Raw genomic sequence first — 21,886 nt, 5'->3', positions numbered from 1 at the left:
TTCCTCTTTGAAAGATTAATAAAAAGTCATATACTGGCAGGAAATATCCACAACATATATAAAATAATAAACTTGTTTCAGGGCACCTGGGTGGCTCAGTCAGTTAAGCAACCAACTCTTGATTTCGGCTCAGGTCATGATCTCATGGTTCATGGGATTGAGCCCTGCATCGGGCTCTGCGCTGACAGTGCAAAGCCTGCTTGGGATTCTCTGTCTCCGCCCCTCCTCTGTTCACTCACTCTTTCAAACTAAATAAACATAATAAAATAAAATAAAACAAAACAAAATAATGAACGTACTACTTCAGAATGTATAGACTCTTACAACTAAATAGGAACAGAATTACAATTTTATTTACTTATTTATTTATTTATTTATTTATTTATTTATTTATTTGAGAGCACGTGTGCGTGAGTGTGAACAGAGGAGGGGGCAGAGGGAGACTCTCAAGCAGGCTCTACACTAAGCGCAGAGCCCCATGCGGGGCTTGATCCCATGACCCTGGGATCATGACCTGAGCCAAAATCAAGAGTTGGACCCTCAACCAACTGAGCCACTCACACACCCCAATACAATTTTCAAAATAAGAAAAGGAGGGGCACCTGACTGGCTCAGTCAATAGAGCATTGAAACTCTTGGTCTTGGGGTCATGAGTTTAGGTCCCACATTGGGGTTAGTTTACTTAAAAAAAAATAAAAGGGTATTTAAAAAATAAAACAGGAAAAGGATACTTCCAAAAAGAAGTTATATGAATGGGGGCGCCTCGGTTGAGCGTCCGACTTTGGCTCAAGTCATGATCTCATGGTTCGTGAGCTCAAGCCCTGCGTCAGGCTCTGTGCTGACAGCTCAGAACCTGGAGGCTGCTTCAGATTCTGTCTCCTTCTCTCTCTGCCCCTCCCCTGCTCACACTCTGTCTCACTCTCTCTCTCAAAAACAAATAAATATAATAAAAAAAAACCTTAAAAAGTTATATGAATGGTCAATAAGCACCTGAAAATATGCTTAATATCATTAGCCATCAGGAAAATGCAAATTAAAACCATAATGAGACACTACCACCCATCAAATTAGATGAAATTAAAAGGAGTAAGTATACCAAGTACTGGTGAGGATGTGGAGACTGGAACTCTCACACACGGAAGGTGGGATTGTAAAATACTACACCCACCTCAGGAAAGAATTTGGCCATTTCTTAAAATATTAAACTTAAACTCACCACAGAACCTGACCTTTCCACTCTTGGATAACTTACCCCCCGAAATGAAAATATCTGTCCACACAAAGACTTATAACAAATATTAATGGCAGCTTTATTTGTAATAGCTCAAAGCTGTAAACAGCCTGGGGTGCCTGGGTGGCGTAGTCAGTTAAGCATCCAACTCGGGCTCAGGTCATGATTTCACGATTCATGGGTTCAAGCTTCACGTCAGGCTCTGTGCTGACAGCTTGGAGCCTGGAGCCTGCTTTGGATTCTGTGTCTCCGTGTGTGTGTGTGTGTGTGTGTGTGTGTGTGTGTGTGTGTGTGTGTCTGTCTGTCTGTGTGCCCCTCCCCAGCTCACACTTGGTCTCTCCCTCTCCTTCAAAAATAAACAAACTTAAAAAAAAATTAAAAAACTGTTTTTAAGGCTGTAAACAGTACAGATGTTCATACTATCCATACTAGATGGAAGGATAAATACATGTGGTACATCCATATGTTGGAATAGTACTCAGGAAAAAACAGGAACAAATCACAGGGGCGCCTGGGTGGCTCAGCTGGTTAAGTGTCTGACTCTTGATTTCGACTCAGGTCATGATCTCACACTTTGTGACTTCAAGCCCCACTTCGGGCTCTGTGCTTACGGCGCCGGAGGCTGCTTTCCCTCTCTCTGCCCCTCCCCTGCACATGCGTGCACGCTCTCTCTCAAAATAAGTACACTTAAAAAAATAAAAAATATGAGTTATGAAAAGAAACAGAGAAAACAGATAAATCATACGCTGCCTCACTTTGAAGACACAAACTTTCTCTTACAGAACTCGACACAGCAAAAAGATGTGAGGGGCGCCTGGATGGCTCAGTAGGTTAAGCATCCGACTTCAGCTCAGGTCATGATCTCGTGGTTCATGGGTTCAAGTCCCGCGTTGGGCTCTGTGCTGACAACTCAGAGCCTGGAGCCTGCTTCGGATTCTGTGTCTCCCTCTCCCTCTCTGCCCCTCCCCCACTCACACTCTATCTCCTTCCCAAAAATAAATGAACGTTACAAAAAAATTTTTTTAAATATGCCAGCAACATACCATTCCTGACAACCAAAACCAAATGTCTCCAACAAGCCAGCACTTATAATACACATCCATCAGTGAGGACTTCAGTCTCAAGTCGCTGCCACCCAAAACCCCCAAGGAAACCAAATCCACCTCGCCTCGCGACTGAAATGAGAAGCAGCACAGTATATTTTATAGGCATCGATCCAAGGAACTACTCAACACATAAGTACGAGGAAGCACAGTAAAGGTGGGGGAACCACTTGCCTGAAAGTATAGTCTCCGGGAACAAGGTTAGACAGACTAAGACGGGGGACTTGGCGGGGGTCTCCTCTCGGAAGGGGCCGTTAATTCCTTCCCAGCGATAACTCACTATTCTCATGTCGTCTGTACTTTCTAGAAAGATTTAAAAGTGAAACCTAGAATGAAATGCAAGAACCGTACAATTTTGTAATTTACAGTCCTCAAGCTTCAATTTGTTTTTGTGTGAAATCGCATAATTACACAGATATCAACGGCCGTGTATTATGTGCTACCAGGGAGATTTCTTCTTCTCCCTGGACTATCATCACTGTTGTTCTCCCGAATTTCCACCAGATTTGAGAGGGCTGTTTGCGCTCGGTTGTGACTCTTAAAAAAACACGCTGACAGGTGCTTTGCTTTTTAAAACAACAACAACAACAACAAAACAGGAGTCAAACAGATGAAGCACACTGAAATGCTTTTTCCCTAGAACATGATACCCTTCTGATGATCTGACAAAGGTATCTGAACTGACAGATTCATAAAGAACTAAGAGACACTTATACGTATTTTATGCGACACCTTTTACAACCCTGATCATTGAGGTGTAAATCCAAAGAAAGGTAGTACCTTATAAGAAAACTGCCCATTTCTGCTTCGAAAGAGAACAAAACAAAACGGGCCACACAGAATCACAGACATTTAGACCCGGAAGGGAGTCAGCTGCATTTAATGCAGTTAAAGAAAGAACTAGTTGGTGCGACACACGAATAATCCCAAACAGTTTCCTGTACCTGAGTCGTCCTGAATTAGAGAAATCAAAATGCAGTACGTGTCCTCATGTAAATAGTTTCACCTGAAATACGCTTTTTTTTTCAGGTTGTGAAGAGGGAAATGTGGATAGTGATATCTGAATAGACACAAATGATCACGTCAGTGGGAATTCTGCATATTTGCAAAATGGAACAGCATTAGCGGCTGACAAGTACTCTCCTTCCAACAACCAAGGATCTATTCTTTACAGGATCTGGTATTAGCTTTGTGATTAACTGCACACATATGCAAATACCGGTCACGCTGAGACTGATCATACTTTGTCATACACTGTCCTATATCTCGATCTATCTATACGAACGTACTGTCAAACGTAGGGGATGTTTTCCACCCACTGTCATTTGCACGAATGCCTGTAGTCACACAGGGGCCCCTTCCACGTGTAAGAGAAGGAACGAACTCTGACTGAATTAACACAACACAACCCACCCTGGACGAAGGCAACCCCTCTTGTGTGCATTAAAGTGATTTTCCTGTTGCTCATCTCATTCGCTACGTCAAAAGGAGATGTGCTAACAATGGCTTTAATTCCAAATCCAATGGCTGGGCCCCGAAGAAGTTTCCACAGACAAGTGAGACACATATGAGACAAAGGCCGTGACGAGGCACCTGAAGGGCTGGGAGCTACATGCCCCATGAGGAAGACGCTCACGCATCCACACTGGTGTGTGAGGTCTCCCGGCCTTCACAAGGAGCACCGATAAACCTCACAGCCCACAGGGCGGAGAGACCCTGACTTGTCCCAGATACCCATGGCTGCCGTCAATGAAGGCTGACGTCAAAGGCAGGGTGAGTGCTTGCATCTGGGGAGAAATCACTGCCGTGGGGGGCAGGTTGACTCTTCTGGCTGTATGACACAGAAAGGGACACTGGCTGAGCCTGCTATGTGTGTGTATATCATAACCCCAGTATAGCATCTGCTTTTTAAAAGTTGGTTATAGGGGCACCAGGGTGGCTCCGTCGGTTAAGCGTCCGACTTCAGCTCAGGTCATGATCTCAGGGTTCGTGAGTTCGAGCCCCGTGTCGGGCTGTGTGCTTGTGTGCTGACAGCTCGGAGCCTGGAGCCTGCTTCCAATTCTGTGTCTCCCCCTCCCCCCCCCCCCCCGCTCCTCCCCCACTCACACTCTGTCTCTCTCTCAAAAGTCAATAAACATTAAAAAAAAAAAGTGTTTTTTTTTAAAAGTTGGTTATAAAATGTCCTGTCAAGAAGGTGTCTATCCCACAGGCCTCAGCTGTGGAGAGTACTTCCTCAAGTTTTGCAATCTTCCGGTCAATTTAGGAGCTTGTCTGCAGGTTTACATTTTTGCAGGCTGAGTCCCGGCTCAGGGGACATGGTGAGAACCAGGTAATAATAACCTGGGTAATAACAACCCCGGGCTTCATCGCGGAACGTGGACAGTAGGTGCCGAAAGGGAGCAACGGAGTACGGTTCCAGCTCCTCCGACAGAGGGGAGTTTTGAGCCCCTGGGGGAACAGCTGGGAGGCAGAGACGGCACACAGGTGGCCCACCCGGACGAGGGTACACCTGTCTCTAATTCACACAGATGCACTGACTCGGGGGCTGGTGGCAGCCCGAAAGCCCACTGCGTGCCTCCCCTGGCCCCTTGGGGGCTCAGCCGACTATCTGAAAAAGCCTTCCGCGGCAGGTAAGGCAGAGTCACGAGGAAGGGGGTGGAGGGGTGACAGGAGCAAATGCCGGACAGAGAAACCTAAGGGCAGCCTTAAATAGCAGAGTTGAGCAAGTACTGAGAATCACACAGAATGGAGAAAGGAAACCAAAGAACACACCACATCGTTCTCGCTTATTTTCTCTATAGTAGAGCCAAATGTAAAAATAAAAAACCCATTACCATTTTATTCGGGCACCAAAACCAGAGATACACCTGTATGACACGAGGCCATTCTCCTACAGGGGCCTACCTGGCCGAACAGTGACACTGACATATCCTTCTCCAAAGGCATTTTCACCGGAAACTGCTACTTTGAACACGTCAAGTCCTGCTGACAACTGCAACAGAAATAAAAGCTACACAGGTAAACGCTCAAAAGCCATAATGGGACCGTTGCCTCAAAAGTCCTAGGATACTGGAGCGCATGGGTGGCTCAGTCGGTTAAACGTCCGGCTCTTGACTTCGGCTCAAGTCATGATCTCATGGTTCGTGAGTTCAAGCCTCACGGTGCGCCCCGTGCTCACAGCTCAGAGCCTGCATGAGATTCTCTCTCCTTCTCTCTGCCCCTCCCCCCACTTGTGTCTTCTCTCTCTCTCTCTCTCTCCGTCAAAATAAATATACTTAAAAAAAAAAAAATCCTAAACTATCCGAGAAGCCATTCCTCCTGAAGTGAGCACAGCACAGGGGCTCAGGACACAGCCTCATCGGAGCCCTGCAGACATGGCCACAGGTGTGAAGCCTGTGCCCCGTCATACTGAAGAGGCCATCTGCCCCCAGAAAGGCCTGCAGCTGAGCTACAGGTGTTCCCGGGCTGTAAGTGAGGGGCGTAGGTGAGGGGGGCTGGCCGAGGGGGGCAGTTCTTAAACTCGTGTGCAAGGGAGTCACACCTTTTTACTCGCTCTGGGGAGTCGGCCATCAGTAGTCTGGGGGCCACGCTCAGAGGAACCATGCCCAGTGACTCGAGGCCGACGTGAGCTTGCACAGCACCCACGGCCGCGCGGTCTCGCGAACAAGGACGAGATAATCACAGGTGGGAAACCAGATCCTCTAGCAGCTGAGGCAGTTCATTCATCCTTCCGGGCCAGGAAGGGGGCGCGTTTCCTCTCGTGAGGTGCTGACATCTTGGAGCAGTACATGATGGCCAAAGCATCCGTGTGTGGGAATCGAACCGCTGGCAGTTCTAGAAACGTGGCTGCTCGTAGAGCAGAGATGACCAGAATGCCTCTACCTCTACCGAGAGAGGGAGACTTAGAACACAGGCTTTTTAACCTCAACAGAGATTCTGACATTTCGCCATCTGCCCATCTACATGGTTGTGACTTGACTCATTTGTATCCTCCTTCTGATCTCAATCGTAAAACAGACTTCAGGGTTCAGCAGCTCAAGTGTGAACTGAATTCTGTGGCATGCTGTCATATCCGGCCAGTCTCCAGTTACTTATTTGAGAGAGACTAAGCATTTGCATGTGTCTTTCGTTTATTTCATCTCGGTAGTCTACCGGGTGGCTTAGCAAGCTCCACTCATAGCTGTACGTGGTCTCTGAGAGCAAAAAAGGAATACGAGTGAGTAGTCATAAGTTCTGAAAAGTTACTATATACAATCTGGGCAGAGGAAAGGAGAGGACGTCCCTAATTCCAGCAGAAGAGATGCCAAACATATCCTGAAATCAGCTTTCAACTAAGAAATAGCAAGTAAGAAATAGCAAGTTTCTCTATCTTTCTAATGGAAAATTTCTGTTTTAGTAGGGAAACACACAGCTTACGGAAAATTCATGAAATGTGGAAAGTCAAAAAAAAGAAAAAGGAAAAAAAAATCTCCCTGATCCCACAGTTAGCATTTGATGACTTTCCTTTCAGGGTGACTACAGATATACAGAAAGATAGATAAATAGATACATAGATAGATAGATTTCAACACAGTATATAAGCCACTGTACTTTTTCTCCTTTTAATAAAAGGCAAGGAGATTTCCATTTGTTTCATCCGTCACGGGGGTTTACTGAAGGACGTAGAAACAGATTAAACTCTTCTGTATAAAGAAGAAGTTGTCTCCCACAGTGAGATGCTAGTTCAAGTACGAAGTATCTCAGTAACAGGATTAAAGGAAATGCCAAATATTATCATCTCTGTTTAAATTTTGACCCATATGTGATGGGGGCGGGGGACAGATGAAGGGACTAACCTGAATGAGAAACATCCAACACCCTACCAACGAATATACCTTAAGAAAGAATGCCTTTGACAGGTCAGAGGGATGGCTCCCATGTTTGCTGAATAGTAGGGCATAGGACAAGCAGAAGAAAGGGCATTTTGAGAAACATTTTTGGAAGAGCTGGTGTGAGGCATCCTGAGTACCTCAGAGCCCCATTGCCCACACCGTAGTAGCTGAAAACAGCTTCGTGCCCCCTCCTGCCCCCTCTCCGCAGGGGGTTACCACAGGTCAGACTCTGGGATGTGGAAACCTCTCCTGCTCTAACACGTCTCTTGCTTTGCCTCTTCAGTAATGCATGGCTTTCCGTCTGGACCAATTAAGGGGCGTGTCCTATATGAGTTTCCCATACTCTTTCTCCATTTTAAACTACTTCAGTATGGTGTTTTTTATTTTTTAACATTTATTCATTTTTGAGAGGGAAAGAGAGAGAGAGAGAGAGAACATAAGCGGCAGGGGGGCAGAGAGAGTGGGAGACACAGAATCAGAAGCAGGCTCTAGGCTCTGAGCTGTCAGCACAGGGCCCGACGCGGGGACTGAACTCATGGACCACAAGATCATGAACCGAGCTGAGGTCAGACGCTTGACCGACTGAGCTACCCAGGCGCCCCTAAACTACTTCAGTTAAGATTCAATGCTTATGACCACCAAAGCCTCCCCACGACTCCCAAACCTTCAGTCGTGACCTCACACAGTGTTGTGAAAATGAATCCCTGCTGTAAAGTACCTGTAAAGACCAGTTAAGAGCAACCCAGCTAAGGGGCCCCTGGGGTCACACAGGAAAGTCAAACTCTCACCTGCGGGAGGCGCCGGCACAACAAAAGCCTTCAGTTCAACTTCATTTCCTGGTAAAGTTATTAGATTATCTCCAGTGGACACCAGTTGTTTCACTAAAAGTTGGTTAGAAATAGTACATTCCTTTATATATGATAGTGATGCTATATTACTTCCCTGCAACAGATTATTTCTTAGTAGCCACAAGATAAAATAACATATATTTTTCCAATAGTTCCTCCTGTGATTTATCGAAGACACTTTTTTCCTCTGGCTAGGAACTGAGCCATGACTCACATTCTGTTGCAGAACAGACTTCGCAAATTTTAAGCCATCTATGTGAGTTGACAAGGTGAAGAAAATAATGATTTGGATTGAGTGAGCACAGTGTTGAATAACAAGGTTGTACGGAACAGGTCGGGTACTGTGGGTGGAATCTCTTTTCCTTCCTACCATCAAGCTCCTCTTACCTCCCTGGTATGTGCTGTTTTTATTAAAAAATGGAGTGTAATCATGAGTGTTTCTGTATCATTAGTCACACACCGCTCAGTTCTTCTGATAGCAGCCTCACGAATTGTCACTAATGGCCTTGTTCTTGGAACCTCTCTAAGAGTAAACCCGGTCAACCTCCATATGAAAGAGCTATTTTAACTCAGGCAGGAGGAACATTCACTCTCATCAAAAGTGCTTACCCACTAGATGAGCACTCAGAACACTGTTCATTTACCGTCTCCATAACCAGCAGAACACTGATGTATTCAATTGGTGAGACACCACTGGACGTTAGTCTCACTTGTAAAATACAACCGAGAGATGTCAGGATGTCACAGGGAGAAAAGCGAAGATTTTTTTTTTTTTTTAAAGCTGAGTGCTCTTTAGAGATCTTAGGTACGTGGAGGCGTTGGATGGGTGGCTCACTAAATCTGCTCCTCTTCTGTCTGTCAGTACCCAGTCCTTCCAGTACCTTCCGACACCAGCTGCAGGCGCCTCCCGAGCTTCTCTGCGGATCTCCTCTTACCCATCATTTCTACTGATTCTTTGCCCTGAAAGTCAGGCAACTGTGGACCCAGAGGGGACACTGGTCTAAACCTATCATGTTACAGACGCGGGAACTGCGCCCTAGAAAGGCAAAGTAATTACACTGCTCAAGGTTGTACGAATAATTAGTAAAAACAGAGCCACCAAAACTTAATTATTTTAAATGTATTTATTTCAACAAACACACAAAGCAGATCACACTGTACCAAGCACAGTCCCAAGGGCTTTAAAATGATCAATTCGTCTAACCTTCCAGCAGTTCCGTGCAATAGTGCTATTAGAACCCACAGATCCAGGGCGCCTGGGTGGCTCAGTCAGTTAAGCACCCGACTTCAGCTCAGGTCACGATCTCACATTTCATGAGTTTGAGCCTGCGTAGGGCTCTGTGCTGACAGCTCAGAGCCTGAAGCCTGCTTCAGATTCTGTGTCTCCCTCTCTCTCTGCCCCTCCCCTGCTTGTGCTCTCTCTCTCTCTCAAAAATAAACATTAAAAAAAAAAAGAATAAAAAAAAAAAAAGAACCCACGGATCCTAATTCCCAGCTAGTGTCCTTTCCAATATACCACACAGCTTCTCTTCTGCCATTACCCTTCTGTCTACTGACGCCGAGGATCAAAGTAAGTGAACAGGCAGAGAGGGTCACCCCAGGGTACAGTGCCCACTGAATGGCCTAGGAAACAAGGTCTCTAACACCTTCCTTATTAGGGAATCTCATGGGAGCTTTTCAGCATTCGCCCTGATCCCTGCGGCCTCTGGCTCTTTCATGACCTCTTCCTACTTAGAAGTCTCTCTTTCCTTCCTGCTGTCCATGCCCTTCTCTTGACGTCCTGCTTCTCTGTAGGCTCCTTCTGTTCTTCCAACTCCTAAAGAAGGGAGGTCTCCAAAGTTCCTCGCAGGCCTCTCCCTAGCTCACCCACCAGCCGCCCTGGAAGGTCAGATCTGGGCCTTAAGCCTGCAGTAGTCACCTCTATGCCAATGGCTGCTGGTGCCTCGTCTTCAGCCGCTCATCGGTCTCAGGGTCCTGCTTCTTTCATCCTGCCGGTCAACCACTCATCAAATCCCACTGACTCCAGCTGATAGTGCTCGAATCTGGTTTCTTCTCTTCAGCCCTGCAATCACTCCCTCCAGTCCTCAGGGATCTTCTTGCCTCCAGTCAACTACTTTCTTGAAACAAATCTGATCATTTCATTTTCCCGCCTAAAGTCATTCAGAGATTCTACTTACCCAATGAAGCATAAATTCCTCAGCACAGATTACAGATCTTTCAAAATCTTGCCCTGCTCACCACTGTAGACTCACGCCTTGGTTCCCTCTCATTCACGTAAATCAGTTCCCGCCAGAACGGCCTCCTTACAGCTCTCCCAAAGTGTCGCCTGAGCCCCCCTGAACCTCTGCTCTCTTCCACAGGCAACGAATGAGGTGATGGGCGGGAAATGCTAAGCATGGTTCCCGGCACTCGGTTAAGTGCTCACTGAACAGTCATCGCTATTGTTACACATGTCATCACCTTGACCCGAACAACGCAGCGACCCCATTTTAGCCGGCTGGCTCTACCCTGGCGCTACCGCCTCCGGAGAGGCTTCCCGGCCCTTCTGAGAGGGCAGGCCGGGTGCCTCCCCTGCTCCCTCAGCTTCCTGTCACAGCACTTACCAGGTGATAGGAAAACCGTCCATGTCCCTGTCTGTCAGTCTCACTTCCTGCACTGTAGATCACAGAGGGAAAAGACAGCGTGTGTTCGTCTTTTCACGCCTGGTGTGTAAGCACCGTTTCTAGGACACACTCAACGATGTGCCTGGGGGGAACGAGTAAACTTGATAGCTGCCACGACTCTCCTACAGCACGTTTTTGTACTTTTCTTCCAGCTGTACTAGGAGCAGTACTGTTACCTGTCCTGGGAGCAGCGGTGGGAGACACAGGTGGCTCAGTTGGGGTGGACGCCGGGGACGACGCTAGTGGGAAGGCTCAGGCTGCTATGCTCCGCGCTCCATGGGGGGGCCAGAACCGGCCTCTTCTCTGTGGAGGCTGGGCTCAACTCCGGTCTGGCTGGAGGAGGATCACGGGAAGGCATTAGAACCTAGGAGATCAATTACAAAGACAAATTGCTATGAAAGAAAAAACAAAAATGGCTGCCCTCGTCAAGCAATACAACGTCACTGACCTTTCTCATAAATTGGATTCGGTGCCATTGGAAAAACCATGTCTGGTATCATACAACAGTAGAATTCTACACCATCTCTTTCAAATATGCTCTGATATCTATTAAAAATGAAAGAAAAAAGAAAACTGTGGGTTGGACAATTATTGTAAGTGAACATGCACACCCAGAATCACTCAAGATGAAAAGAGAAAAAACAACAAAAAAACCCTCCACAGCCCCCGAACTATTCAACAAGGCAGTAACTGAAGACAATCAGAACATTCAAAGACCAGGCTTCTAGAGTAAATGATCTCTAGTCATACCATCTATGTGCATAAACTGTAACTTAAAGTTACAAAGTTAGCCAACCTAAAGTTTTTAAATTAAACATTATGTGCCAGAGGGGAAAGTCTCGTAAAATGATATCAAAATTACCTTCTGAGCTTAAATTGCCAGTGACTATGGGTCCAGGTAAGTAAAAGTCAGGCTTAGAACACAGGAGACCCAAGGGGGGAGGTGCAGGGAGAAATCCACAGAAAGAAAAGCTGTAAGACCAATATAAACCAGGGAGGGGGCCTCAGGTATTTACTGAAATCACAAACTGGTGTCTATTCAGCAGTTGAGGAAAGTAAGGACAGAGACATTTTGTGACCGGGCACCAGATAACTGACTTCACTGCTGATATTAACTAACTACTAGATACTTTAGTTCATACAGTTCAGATATTACGAGGCAACTGGTAAACCCCTTCAACAACAAATTTCAGGAACCAAGGCTGAAAGAAGATGAAGCGTAAAATTTTAAATATATTGATCAGACCAAGACAAAATCAACTGACCAACATTTAAAAACTAGGTAGTGGGTTACAGGGAAGGAAAAAGTTCTCCCTCCTACTCTCCAACCTTTCTGCCTGATACCTCCACTCCCCGTAACAAAAAGGCTGATTAACGGAGGAAAACCAAATTGAAGTCTGTGTGCCAGACGTATGCCCAGGTGCCCAAGAAAGAAAGGAGGTGCACCTGGGTGGCGCAGTCGGTTAAGCGTCCGACTTCAGCTCAGGTCACTGATCTCGCGGTCCGGGAGTTCGAGCCCCGCATCAGGCTCTGGGCTGATGGCTCGGAGCCTGGAGCCTGTTTCCGATTCTGTGTCTCCCTCTCTCTCTGTCCCTCCCCCGTTCATGCTCTGTCTCTCTCTGTCCCAAAAATAAATAAATGTTGGAAAAAAAAAAAAAGGAGGTGCAAAGAAGGGAACAAAACAGGAGGTTTAATACATTTTAGGCAAAGAAACAACAGACTTGTGAACTGAAAGGACAACGGGATTTGAACTTGGGGTACTTAATGGTGGAGAAGTAATAACAAGGTGTGTCTGTACAGGCTTCTCCAGCACGGTCTTCTCTAAATCCCCGTCTTTGGGGCTAAGGGTGCCCTCTCCCCTCCTGGCACAGGGAGGCTACCTTGCCCATGGCAGACTTCCGGCCTGCTTTCAGGGGACCACAGTGGGGGCGGTGTTCTTCTTGCACGGGACTTTCCCAGGTACCATCAATTCAAAATAATCAATATGCCAAAGTGCCATGTTGGATACTTTGAATCCCTACAGGGTCTAATTTTGAGATGCTCAGCTTGAGGTTTCAGGCATTGAGGTGTGGAAGGGAGTGCTGATATAGGAGGCTGGTCCTCACATCTGTGCTGACAGTAGTACGAAGTTCAGAATCCCTGCGACCAGAGCGCCAGCACATGGCAGTGGGGCCTCCTACAAAGTCACTACCAAGTTGAAATAAAGAATGGAGTCTACAGACAGTGGTCGGAAACATTAAGGCACCTGTCAAGGGCTTCCCAGTAACCAGGGGCTGGCTGAGGGGGATTACAACTCCTCCCCTCCCTCCTGTCTACACAATCAGCTTTCCCACCACGCTGCCTCTCTGGGCTGTTAGAGCAAGCCGGTTTTTTGCTTTCACTCCCTGGCTCCCTCTCCATGACCTTCACAGAGAACTCCTGGCTAAGTTATTGGCACTCAGGTTCTCTCTGACACACCCCACCCAAAGAAAATGGATCCTCCAGGGAAACAACGGACACCCCCACGCCCCCATTACAGCCTAGCCTGGACAACGGGATCCTTGAATGGCTCTTGTTTCTTTTTTTCTACCCTTAACTACTTTGAAACAACTTCTTTTAGGTGCATCTGTCTGGTCTTGCCCACTTGAAAACAAAACTGCAGAAAATGTCATTTATCCTCTACGAATTTAATCTTGACTTGTTTCGAATTTCTTGAATTTGTCCTATTTGGTCGCACTACTTGGTGAATAATGCTTCTATATACATTTGTGCACAAGTCTTTGCATGTACAAGTGTTTTGCTTCTCTTGGGTAATTACTTAGCAGTTCAAAGGGGGTTTGGGTCCTAAGGTTTATAAAGCTCTGTTTATCTTTCTGAGGAACTGCTGGACTGTTTTAGAGTGCCTGTGCCATTTTACGTTCCTACCAGCAATGCCTGAGGGTTCTCATCTCTGTGTGTCCTTACTGACACTTGTTCCCTTTTTGTCTTATTCTAGCCACACTGAGTAAGTGGTATCCCAGTGTGGTTTTCATTTGCATTTCCCTAAAGATCAATGGTCCTAAATTATTTAAAGGAGAGACCTTTTGATTGAAGATAGAGATGTTGGAGGTGGGGGGCCAGTTATGACAGGTTACCTTGAAAAACACCGAAAACAAAGGTAAGGTTGTTACACAGATTTCAGTCCCCTCCTTCTCCAAGGGTAAGAGTTTCTACTGACTTGAAATCATTCTCTTCCTGGTTCAGAGGAAGAGACACTTAACAAATGGAGATTTCCCTTATAAATGTAAATTTCCCTTACAAAAGGGACTACAGATAAATTCTACTGTTTTTAGAGCTTCTCTCCTTAGTGCTTTCTCTCAAAAATAATCAGTTCAAATAATCCTTATACCAAAGAGACATATTTGGGGTCACATATTCTGATACCCTTCAATCTATTTTGAGTTAATTTATGTAGCTTAAGGTAGGGGTCTAAATTTCGTTTTCATATGGGAGTATCCTGTTGTCCCAATACCATTTGTTGACAAGACTATTCTTTTTCCCATGGAAAAAGAATTCTTTTCTTGGCGCCTGTATTAAATACAATTGTACTATTTAGGATACGTTTTTGGTGAGGGAAGAAATCTTTGGTTTTGTCATTAATTCCAAACTTTGTACTTTGGCAAAATAAAATTATTTATGTCTTATGCTGCAGAAATAATGTTTATCAACATTAATTCAAGGATTATCTATGACTCAGTTCAGTTCAAAAACACATAATGTGACAGTAGGGCAAAATCTGTATTTCAGTGGAAAATAAAACACTGTCTAAAGGATCTCTTAGTTATCTAATTCTAGTCTTTCTTGTATTTCAGCTATTGGACAACTCTACCAGTTGGAGGTGACTTATAACAATGCAAAATAACTTATTTATAGACAGATGTTCCCCTATACGAACCAGTCTGGCCTCCAGTTGCACATTTATTTCAATGTTCTTCACGTATGTTCTTCAGATTCTCTTGTAAAACAATACAACATTGATTAATGACTAGGATAAAAGCTAATGCATGTTCATTTTATATCTGTATAACTCATGACTGTACCTTTCTTTCATAATTATCTTTTAACATAACCAACTTCAAAGAACTAATGAGCCACGTTTAATACACACTTCCATCCATAGAAGCTATAAAATCAAAGACTTAGCAACATAAAAGAAAGTAAATGGTGTTAATATTTAGTGATAGAAGAACATGGTTAATCTTTGCTAATTTCAGATTATTTTTCAATTGGAAGCTTTTAACATTTTAAGACAATTACAAGTTTAGAAAAATCTAGAAACTTTGAAAAGTAATAGCAGGCAATGCAGTCACTTGCACTAAGCCCCACATCAGCAAAACAAGACTTAATACCTAACCTAACTGCAGTTACAACCCTCCCAGGAATGCAGTCTTAACCCATCAGTCTGGAATGTTCTGGTCAACACCAATAGGTAAGCTGCCTGTCCACCACTGGTAAGTTACCTTAGCGTGTAACAACCCATTCTTTCCCCCCTTCTACCTCCAAAAGCCTTCCTTCTTGTACAGCTCCTCAGAGCTCCTTTCTATTGCCGGATAGGGTGCTGCCCGATTCATGAATCGTTCGATAAGGTCAGTTAGATCTCAGAAACTTCCTCAGTTGAATTGTCGTAATTTAGCAGATTTGGCCCAGGAACGGAGGGCTCTGAACTGCACTTCTGAAGGCGTTCAGGGACGACGAGAAACACAGGCGTGGCACCCGTGAGCCCCTTTCTGAGTGGTCTTTCTTGCCTTTCCCAAGGGCCCTGCATAAGTTCCTCCCGCTTCTGGGCTCTGCCCTCCTTGCCCTGAGCTCCCGATCTCACTTGCTTTCCAAAGTTCCCCGTTTGTCTGAAATCACTCGCTCCGTCCACATGGGGGAACTGCCAGCAGTGCGGACACAATCCCCCAGGTGACTGGAAACCCCGGTCCTCGGCTCTGTCCCCACAGTCCACGTCGGGCGCTGCCGCTGGCAGCTGGAGCCCCCGTTTGTTGGGGTCCTGCTGAGTCAACCCCTTCCCCGGCCCAGACTCCACGCTGGGAAACGTTGGAGGTGCGCACAGGACTTCTCTCGGCCAGGACACGGTAACAGCACTCGGTGACTGCACGTTATTCGGGGGCACAGGCTTGCTTGTCGTGTCAGATGAAGGCTGGCGGAAAGACAAGGGCTCTCTGCATTCTGAAGAGTTAGGCACGTGACCTCTGGCGCACCTGCTTACTTTCCGTCTAAAGGATGGCAGTCCCGGGAGCTGAAGCCATCTCTACAAACGGCAACATCTTACTAAAACCACCTAGAATCGCAGTGGCTGGTACGAGGAACGTTCCAGTTAGAGAAGATCGCTTAAGAAGGGCACTTGGCAGCAAGCATTCCCAAATGAAGCAAACAGGCTGGGATACGTTTTTTAATCGGCAGGCAGAAGCCTCCACAAAGGTTCAAAGTTCCCAAACAGCTTCATTCAAAGATTCACTGTGAAAGCTTATTACAAAATTAAGTAATTTTTACTGCTTCCCTCTACCCTCCTTTAAATCCTCTTTCTAGTAGTCTTATGTCTGCATTGCCTTTACAGGACTGTAAACAAAAGTCAGCCAAGTTAATGACCTTAAAGACACCTTGATTGGCCAAACTGCCAAAGGTGAATACAAAAATTAGGGACATAAAAGGTACCTACAACAAAGACTGTAAGACTGACGGATGTGACCGCCCACAGCTCCCCTCCACCCTCCTTGGTCCGATACCCATTCCGGGGACCCTCTGTCCGGACTGCCTTTCCATTTGAAGAGACAGTCAACTTTCAAACTAACACCACCAATGTCACAGCATCCTCTCCTGGTATCTTCCTCTCCTAGTTCAAAGGCTGATCTAGACATCATAGTTAAAGAATTTCCTAAATCCAAGGAAGATCCTCAAAAGTTTTTAATACACAGATAACCTCCTGAGATTAATGGATTAATAAAAAGGCAGAAAACAGGATAGGAGGCCACCATTTATGATCATAGCTGAGGACTCGGAAAAGATTTAGAACCAAGCCTGTAAATGGTCAGCCAACTTGATGGCCTTACAGACACCCCCATATTTACCTCCCAAGGAAGGCCTCTGCTTGGGTCCTTCCCAGTGTTGACAAGACTATGAAGGATTTTCGGGTGAACTGCTATGAGTCCCTTAAAACAGCCAAAGGGAAACTAAAATTAAAATTAATTTTTAAAAAACCTTGCCAAATTTTGGTAAATCCCCCAGCTACACTCTCCACTTTAAACTCCACTCAGGACCTACAGGTGGGATCCTAGAAAAACAAGGACCCAGCTAACGGTAAGATTTGTACCACAGTCAGCTCCCCCAGATCTCTGCCTGTGGTGCCCCAGAGAAAAATCAAAATAAACTATCTTCTGCACTCTCTCTGGGAATGCCTCTTCAGTCCAAGGGGTCATCCAATACTCCCAGAAATATTTGTTTGTCCTGACCAAAAACTTCCTGGAGGAACTAACATTCCTTCCCTGTCCCTCTGAGAATCAAATGTTCTATAAACTTCAGTGAGGGAATTATAGAAAAACAAAAAGGGTAATGAAAAATCAAATATTGGTAGAAAAAGTTTTAGCTGTCTGAGCAGATAAACTTAACTTATTCCAACAGATTTTTCATTGGCCTAAATTTTAAATAGCCTTTCCCCCCTTCTGATCTTTTACGGTAAATGAGTTTACATTATGATATGTCTCAGGACTATTTTTAATTTACTTATTTACTTATTTACATACTTACTGATTTATTTATAGGCTCCCTACCCAGTGTGGGGCTTGAACTCACTACCCTGAGATCAGGAGTCATCTGCTCTATTGACTGAGCCAGCAGGTGCTCCATCATGGCTAAAGTTTTAAAACAAACATATGAAGTCTCTGTTTGCATCTGTCTCAGTGTTCATGTAGTGTCATAGATGTGTGTTATTTTCTACCTCTGGATGGCAATATCAAAATTTATTTGTAATAGAGTTCTATTTAATTGGCTTAAACATATAAACACTTATATAAACTAAATTCTCAAAATGTAATAGAAAATAACCCAAATGCTTTTCAGGTTCATGTAATCTAAGTATTATATGATATAAAAGCTAGTTTACGTTTGCCGGTTGATTGAAAATAGGCATGTCTCCAGAGTTAACAGCATTGTAATTCCTTCTGGGTTTAGTAATCAGCTAAGTCTGTGATGTCTTTGTTACAAACTCTGTCACCTAGAAAAATAACCCAGGATGATGACCGAAGTTGTCTAACATCTAATGAAGTGTTTGTAGTTAATCTAAACATAGTTGTTAACAATAAGTAAATTAAATGGATGTAAGTAAGATAAAAAGGTTTTAGGTACATTTCTGAAACAGTGTCTCCAAATTTTTTTGTAACCTAAAACCTTAAAGTTTCACTAAGTTAAATTTGACTATACAGATAATTTCCTAATAAGATAAAAACACTGAAATATTAATTACTACATACAGGTTTATGCACTTTTTCTTCCTTTCGTGGAGGATTAAAGCTATTTTAGTCTAGTACTAAACACGTTTTATCCCACACTGAGAAATTTTCCGTGAAAAACCACGTTTCTAGAAATTATAAAGCAAAGATGCTAATGTAAAAGTTCATTATTGCATATTTCTTAATTTTCATGAAAAATTAAAAGAGGTTAAGGGTTAAAAATCTAATATATGTGATTAAAACTACCGGAAATAATAGGGAAAGGAGTTTTAGGTGTGATCAGGACTAAGATTGGAATGAATTTAACTAATGAGTTTTACTTTCATAACTAAAATTAGTACAAAACTAGAATTCGGTTTTCTCTTTGTTAAAAGGACCAAGTTTTCGTGGACAACTGGCCTGCTCTTGTTAAGAGATTATGGAAGGTTTTTCTTTACCTTTTTCAGTCATCTGCCCAGAAGAAAGAAAGATTTTGTGTCTTGTCAAAGCAATTTCCTGTGGTTCTTGATCAGGTCTTTTGTTACCTAAGAAAGCTATATCTTCTCTATTAAAAGAGCTAAGTTTAGGGGCTCCTGGGTGGGTCAGTCCGTTAAGCGCCAACTTCGGCTCAGGTCGTATCTCACAATTCCGTGGGTCCGAGCCCTGCATCAGGCTCTGTGCTGACAGCTTGGAGCCTGGAGCCTGAAGCCTGCTTTGGATTCTGTGTCTCCCGCTGTCTCTGCCCCTCCCCCGCTCACACTCTGGGTGTGTCTCTTTCAAAAACAAATAAACCTTAAAATAATTTTTTTTTAAAGGCTAAGTTTTTTTTTAAGTTTCTATATTTGCCTATGAAACCTTTAGTTGTTTCTATGGTAATTGGATAACTAAGTATTACTTCATTTAGTATTTGACTAAGTGTTCTAAAACCTTTTGATATTTTTTGACAACCTTCCAAAAATCAAATTCTAAATGAAGTCCTTTTGACCTCAAATTAACATTGGGATTTTTCCAGAGCATCCTTGGAAAAATCACACCAAAAAAGTATTCTCCCTCCTTATACAAGAGAGCTGTTAAACTAATTAGGCTTATTTGATATATTAAATTACAAGTAGTGTCAAATAGTAAGCAATACTAAGCTTTCTTTATTATAGTTATACAAGTGTTCTGGAAATTTTATGAAATCCCAAAGTCTGATATATCTTTTTTTGGTTTTGTTGTTTTAGAGAAAGAGAGAGTGAGCAGAGTACAGGGGCAGAGGGAGAGAAAGAGAGAGAATCCTAAGCAGGCTCCACGCTCAGTGCAGAGTCCAACTCGGGGCTCGATCCCACAACCCTGGGATCCAGAATCAGACGCTCATCCAACTGAGCCACCCAGGTACCCCCAGTCTGATGTATCTTCGTATAATGTTATCAGTCATAAATTAGCTATTATCTTAAAATGTATGTCACAGAAGAAAACAAATTTCCTTGTCAATTCCATTATAAGGAACTCAATTAGATCTCTTAACAATTACTTTTTAAAAAGGCTTTTCTAAGTTATTTATGACAACTATCGTTCTATTCTGATACTTTTGTTTTTCTAGTTAGACAATGATTTTATTGCTCGAGTACAAAGACAGATTTATACAACCAGGGCGGAGGCTGAGGCTAACTCGTATTTCTAACTAGGGGAGAGGACTCTTTTGGTCTTATAATACTGAAGCAACAAGTGACTACGGCTCTCGATCAGAATCGGTCGTAACTTAGCATCCTTATCCTTTCTCTTCCTCTCAAGATGCTTTCAAACAGCAACAGCTTTCTTAATCAAATGGTGGAGATCCTCAAGAAGATCAGGAGCAAGTCCTTTAAGAATTCTCAAGATTTTATTGTCACAGAAACGTACTCGAGTCTCTCTGGGTCACACCTACTTTTGAGGGAGTCAGGCCCTACTTGCCCACTTTGTGGAGCTGCTCCTTCATGGAGTCAGATGTCAACTTCAACCAGGCAGGGGCGCCGCAGTGGTAAGGCAGTAGGGACTGGGACACGCCCTTCCCAGGAGTGAGCACACGACCCATGATGGTGGCGGTGAGGCAGCGAAAAAGTGATCTTTTGCAAAGGTGTTCCTGCCAAAGTATTTCATCTTGAAGCAGAGTCAAGGAAAGGACTTTGGACGAGCAGAGGTTTCCAACAACCAAAGTTAAAACACTGGAAAGCAGAACTGGTAAGAATTTCCAGAACTGATGGAAAAACCGGATTCAAGCAGAACAAGAATTAATTACATGGAACTGAATGAGCTGAGGAGGATGATTATGATTTTTAGGACTTCTTGTTTGAAACAGTGCTGTCTTTCCAGAATCAAAGAAACCTGTTCTCTGAAGCTACCTACGTGTCTCTTCACCTATAGAATGTATACGGTTTTGTGACTGGTACGTTCCATTTGACTGATGACAGACCCCACTGAAAGAGTCACCTTTTTAAGCCAAGTGGCTTGCCCAGTGATCTTATGTGAGTTTCAGCACAGACCCCTCCTTGTTCAGCTAAAAGATAATCCAGTCCTCTCCTATTATCACGCATTAACCTTGGCCACAAAGTCTAGCCGTTTTTGCCAGGCAGGCATTGTTTCCAGCAGCAGACTCTGGAGCGTGTTCAAGGAATGTTCTGGGTCATAGCCCCATCTGCACTTTTTCCGGCCAAGGAAACAGTGATCTACCAACAGAAGCTAATTCTGAACTCTGAATACCTCCCGGTCAGCTTTTTTATGTCGATGATATAAACTCAGGGACATTGAGCCATGAGGTGTCTCAGTCTGTTTGTGAACAGTCAGGGGCAACGGGAGATATCCTAAGGGGTGTTGTTTGGTTACGCCAACCACCCAAGCATTCATGGGCCTAAGGAGAGTGAAAACCACTCCAGACAAAGACAAACTGTGAGGGCACAGACCATTCCTGCTGAGGCGGTTCTGTGAACAGACTCATTCACCGGGATTGTTACATTTCCCTGTTCAAGCCAGCGGTCAGCCTGGGTTTCAGTGCCTTCAGCCCGAAAGAAAACGTTCTAAGGTTGAGGTTACCCCCGTTAGCAGTGGCCGGGGACACACACATGATGGCGTTATTTTCTGGACCAGGGTCAGAGTACAGGACAGAAAGACAGGAAGAGAGGGTTTCGTTTTAAAGTATGAAATATCGGTCTGGCCTCTTGGGAGGAAGCAGCCTACCTCGCGTCCACCGCTTCTCTTCCTCGTCAAGTCAGTTCAGAGGCTTCAGAGCCTGTACAGAACCAGATGTCAGGCGTGGCCTTCTTCAGCTGTGACACACGTATCCAAAGTGCAAGTCCCTGAACTTCAGTGAGGACGACCTGGTACAGGACCTTTACAGGAGATTCAAGGGTGGTCTTTGTTCTCAGTGGTCCCAAATCAAGGTGGGAGAAAACTGGAAATGGCAGTTTGGTGAGTCCTAGCCAGATATTTGAGGAAACTAGAAGAATTCAGGATCAAATCGGATTTACAGGTACATAACAAAACCTCAGAGACAATTAACAGGACTACAGTCTAATGTCTACACAAGTGCAAACATAATTTTTCTCTCTACAATCACCCCCATTTATCAAAGATAATAGAAAAACTAATTTGTTTGCATTAAACATGACCTAATTATCTACCTAAGTGCAGCAAGAGCAGTGATTGGACATAAAAGTTCTTTTAAAAATTGTTTTGTTGAGGGGCTCCTACGTGGCTCAGTCGGTTAAGCG

At 44.4% G+C, this 21,886-nt stretch overlaps 1 protein-coding gene and 1 pseudogene across 1 annotated transcript in view; both read right to left on the bottom strand.

Annotated features, from left to right (window-relative positions):
* LOC122489166 (dyslexia-associated protein KIAA0319-like) overlaps positions 1-11,264 on the bottom strand; it is a 54,356-nt gene extending 43,092 nt beyond the window's left edge. The window contains 9 exon segments of the mRNA XM_043590702.1: positions 2,509-2,545; positions 2,548-2,633; positions 4,069-4,165; positions 5,239-5,319; positions 6,426-6,527; positions 7,994-8,086; positions 10,893-10,942; positions 10,944-11,080; positions 11,165-11,264. Of these exon segments, the coding sequence (XP_043446637.1) occupies positions 2,509-2,545; positions 2,548-2,633; positions 4,069-4,165; positions 5,239-5,319; positions 6,426-6,527; positions 7,994-8,086; positions 10,893-10,942; positions 10,944-11,080; positions 11,165-11,173 (692 nt within the window). The 5' untranslated portion in view covers positions 11,174-11,264.
* An 8,478-nt stretch (positions 11,265-19,742) lies between these two features.
* Positions 19,743-21,886, bottom strand: LOC122489165 (annotated as a pseudogene).

Source organism: Prionailurus bengalensis, chromosome B2, assembly GCF_016509475.1.
Source record: "Prionailurus bengalensis isolate Pbe53 chromosome B2, Fcat_Pben_1.1_paternal_pri, whole genome shotgun sequence".
Classification (NCBI taxonomy): Eukaryota; Metazoa; Chordata; class Mammalia; order Carnivora; family Felidae; genus Prionailurus; species Prionailurus bengalensis.
Note: the sequence above shows the minus strand (reverse complement) of the source record. Positions and strands in the feature narration are given on the sequence as shown.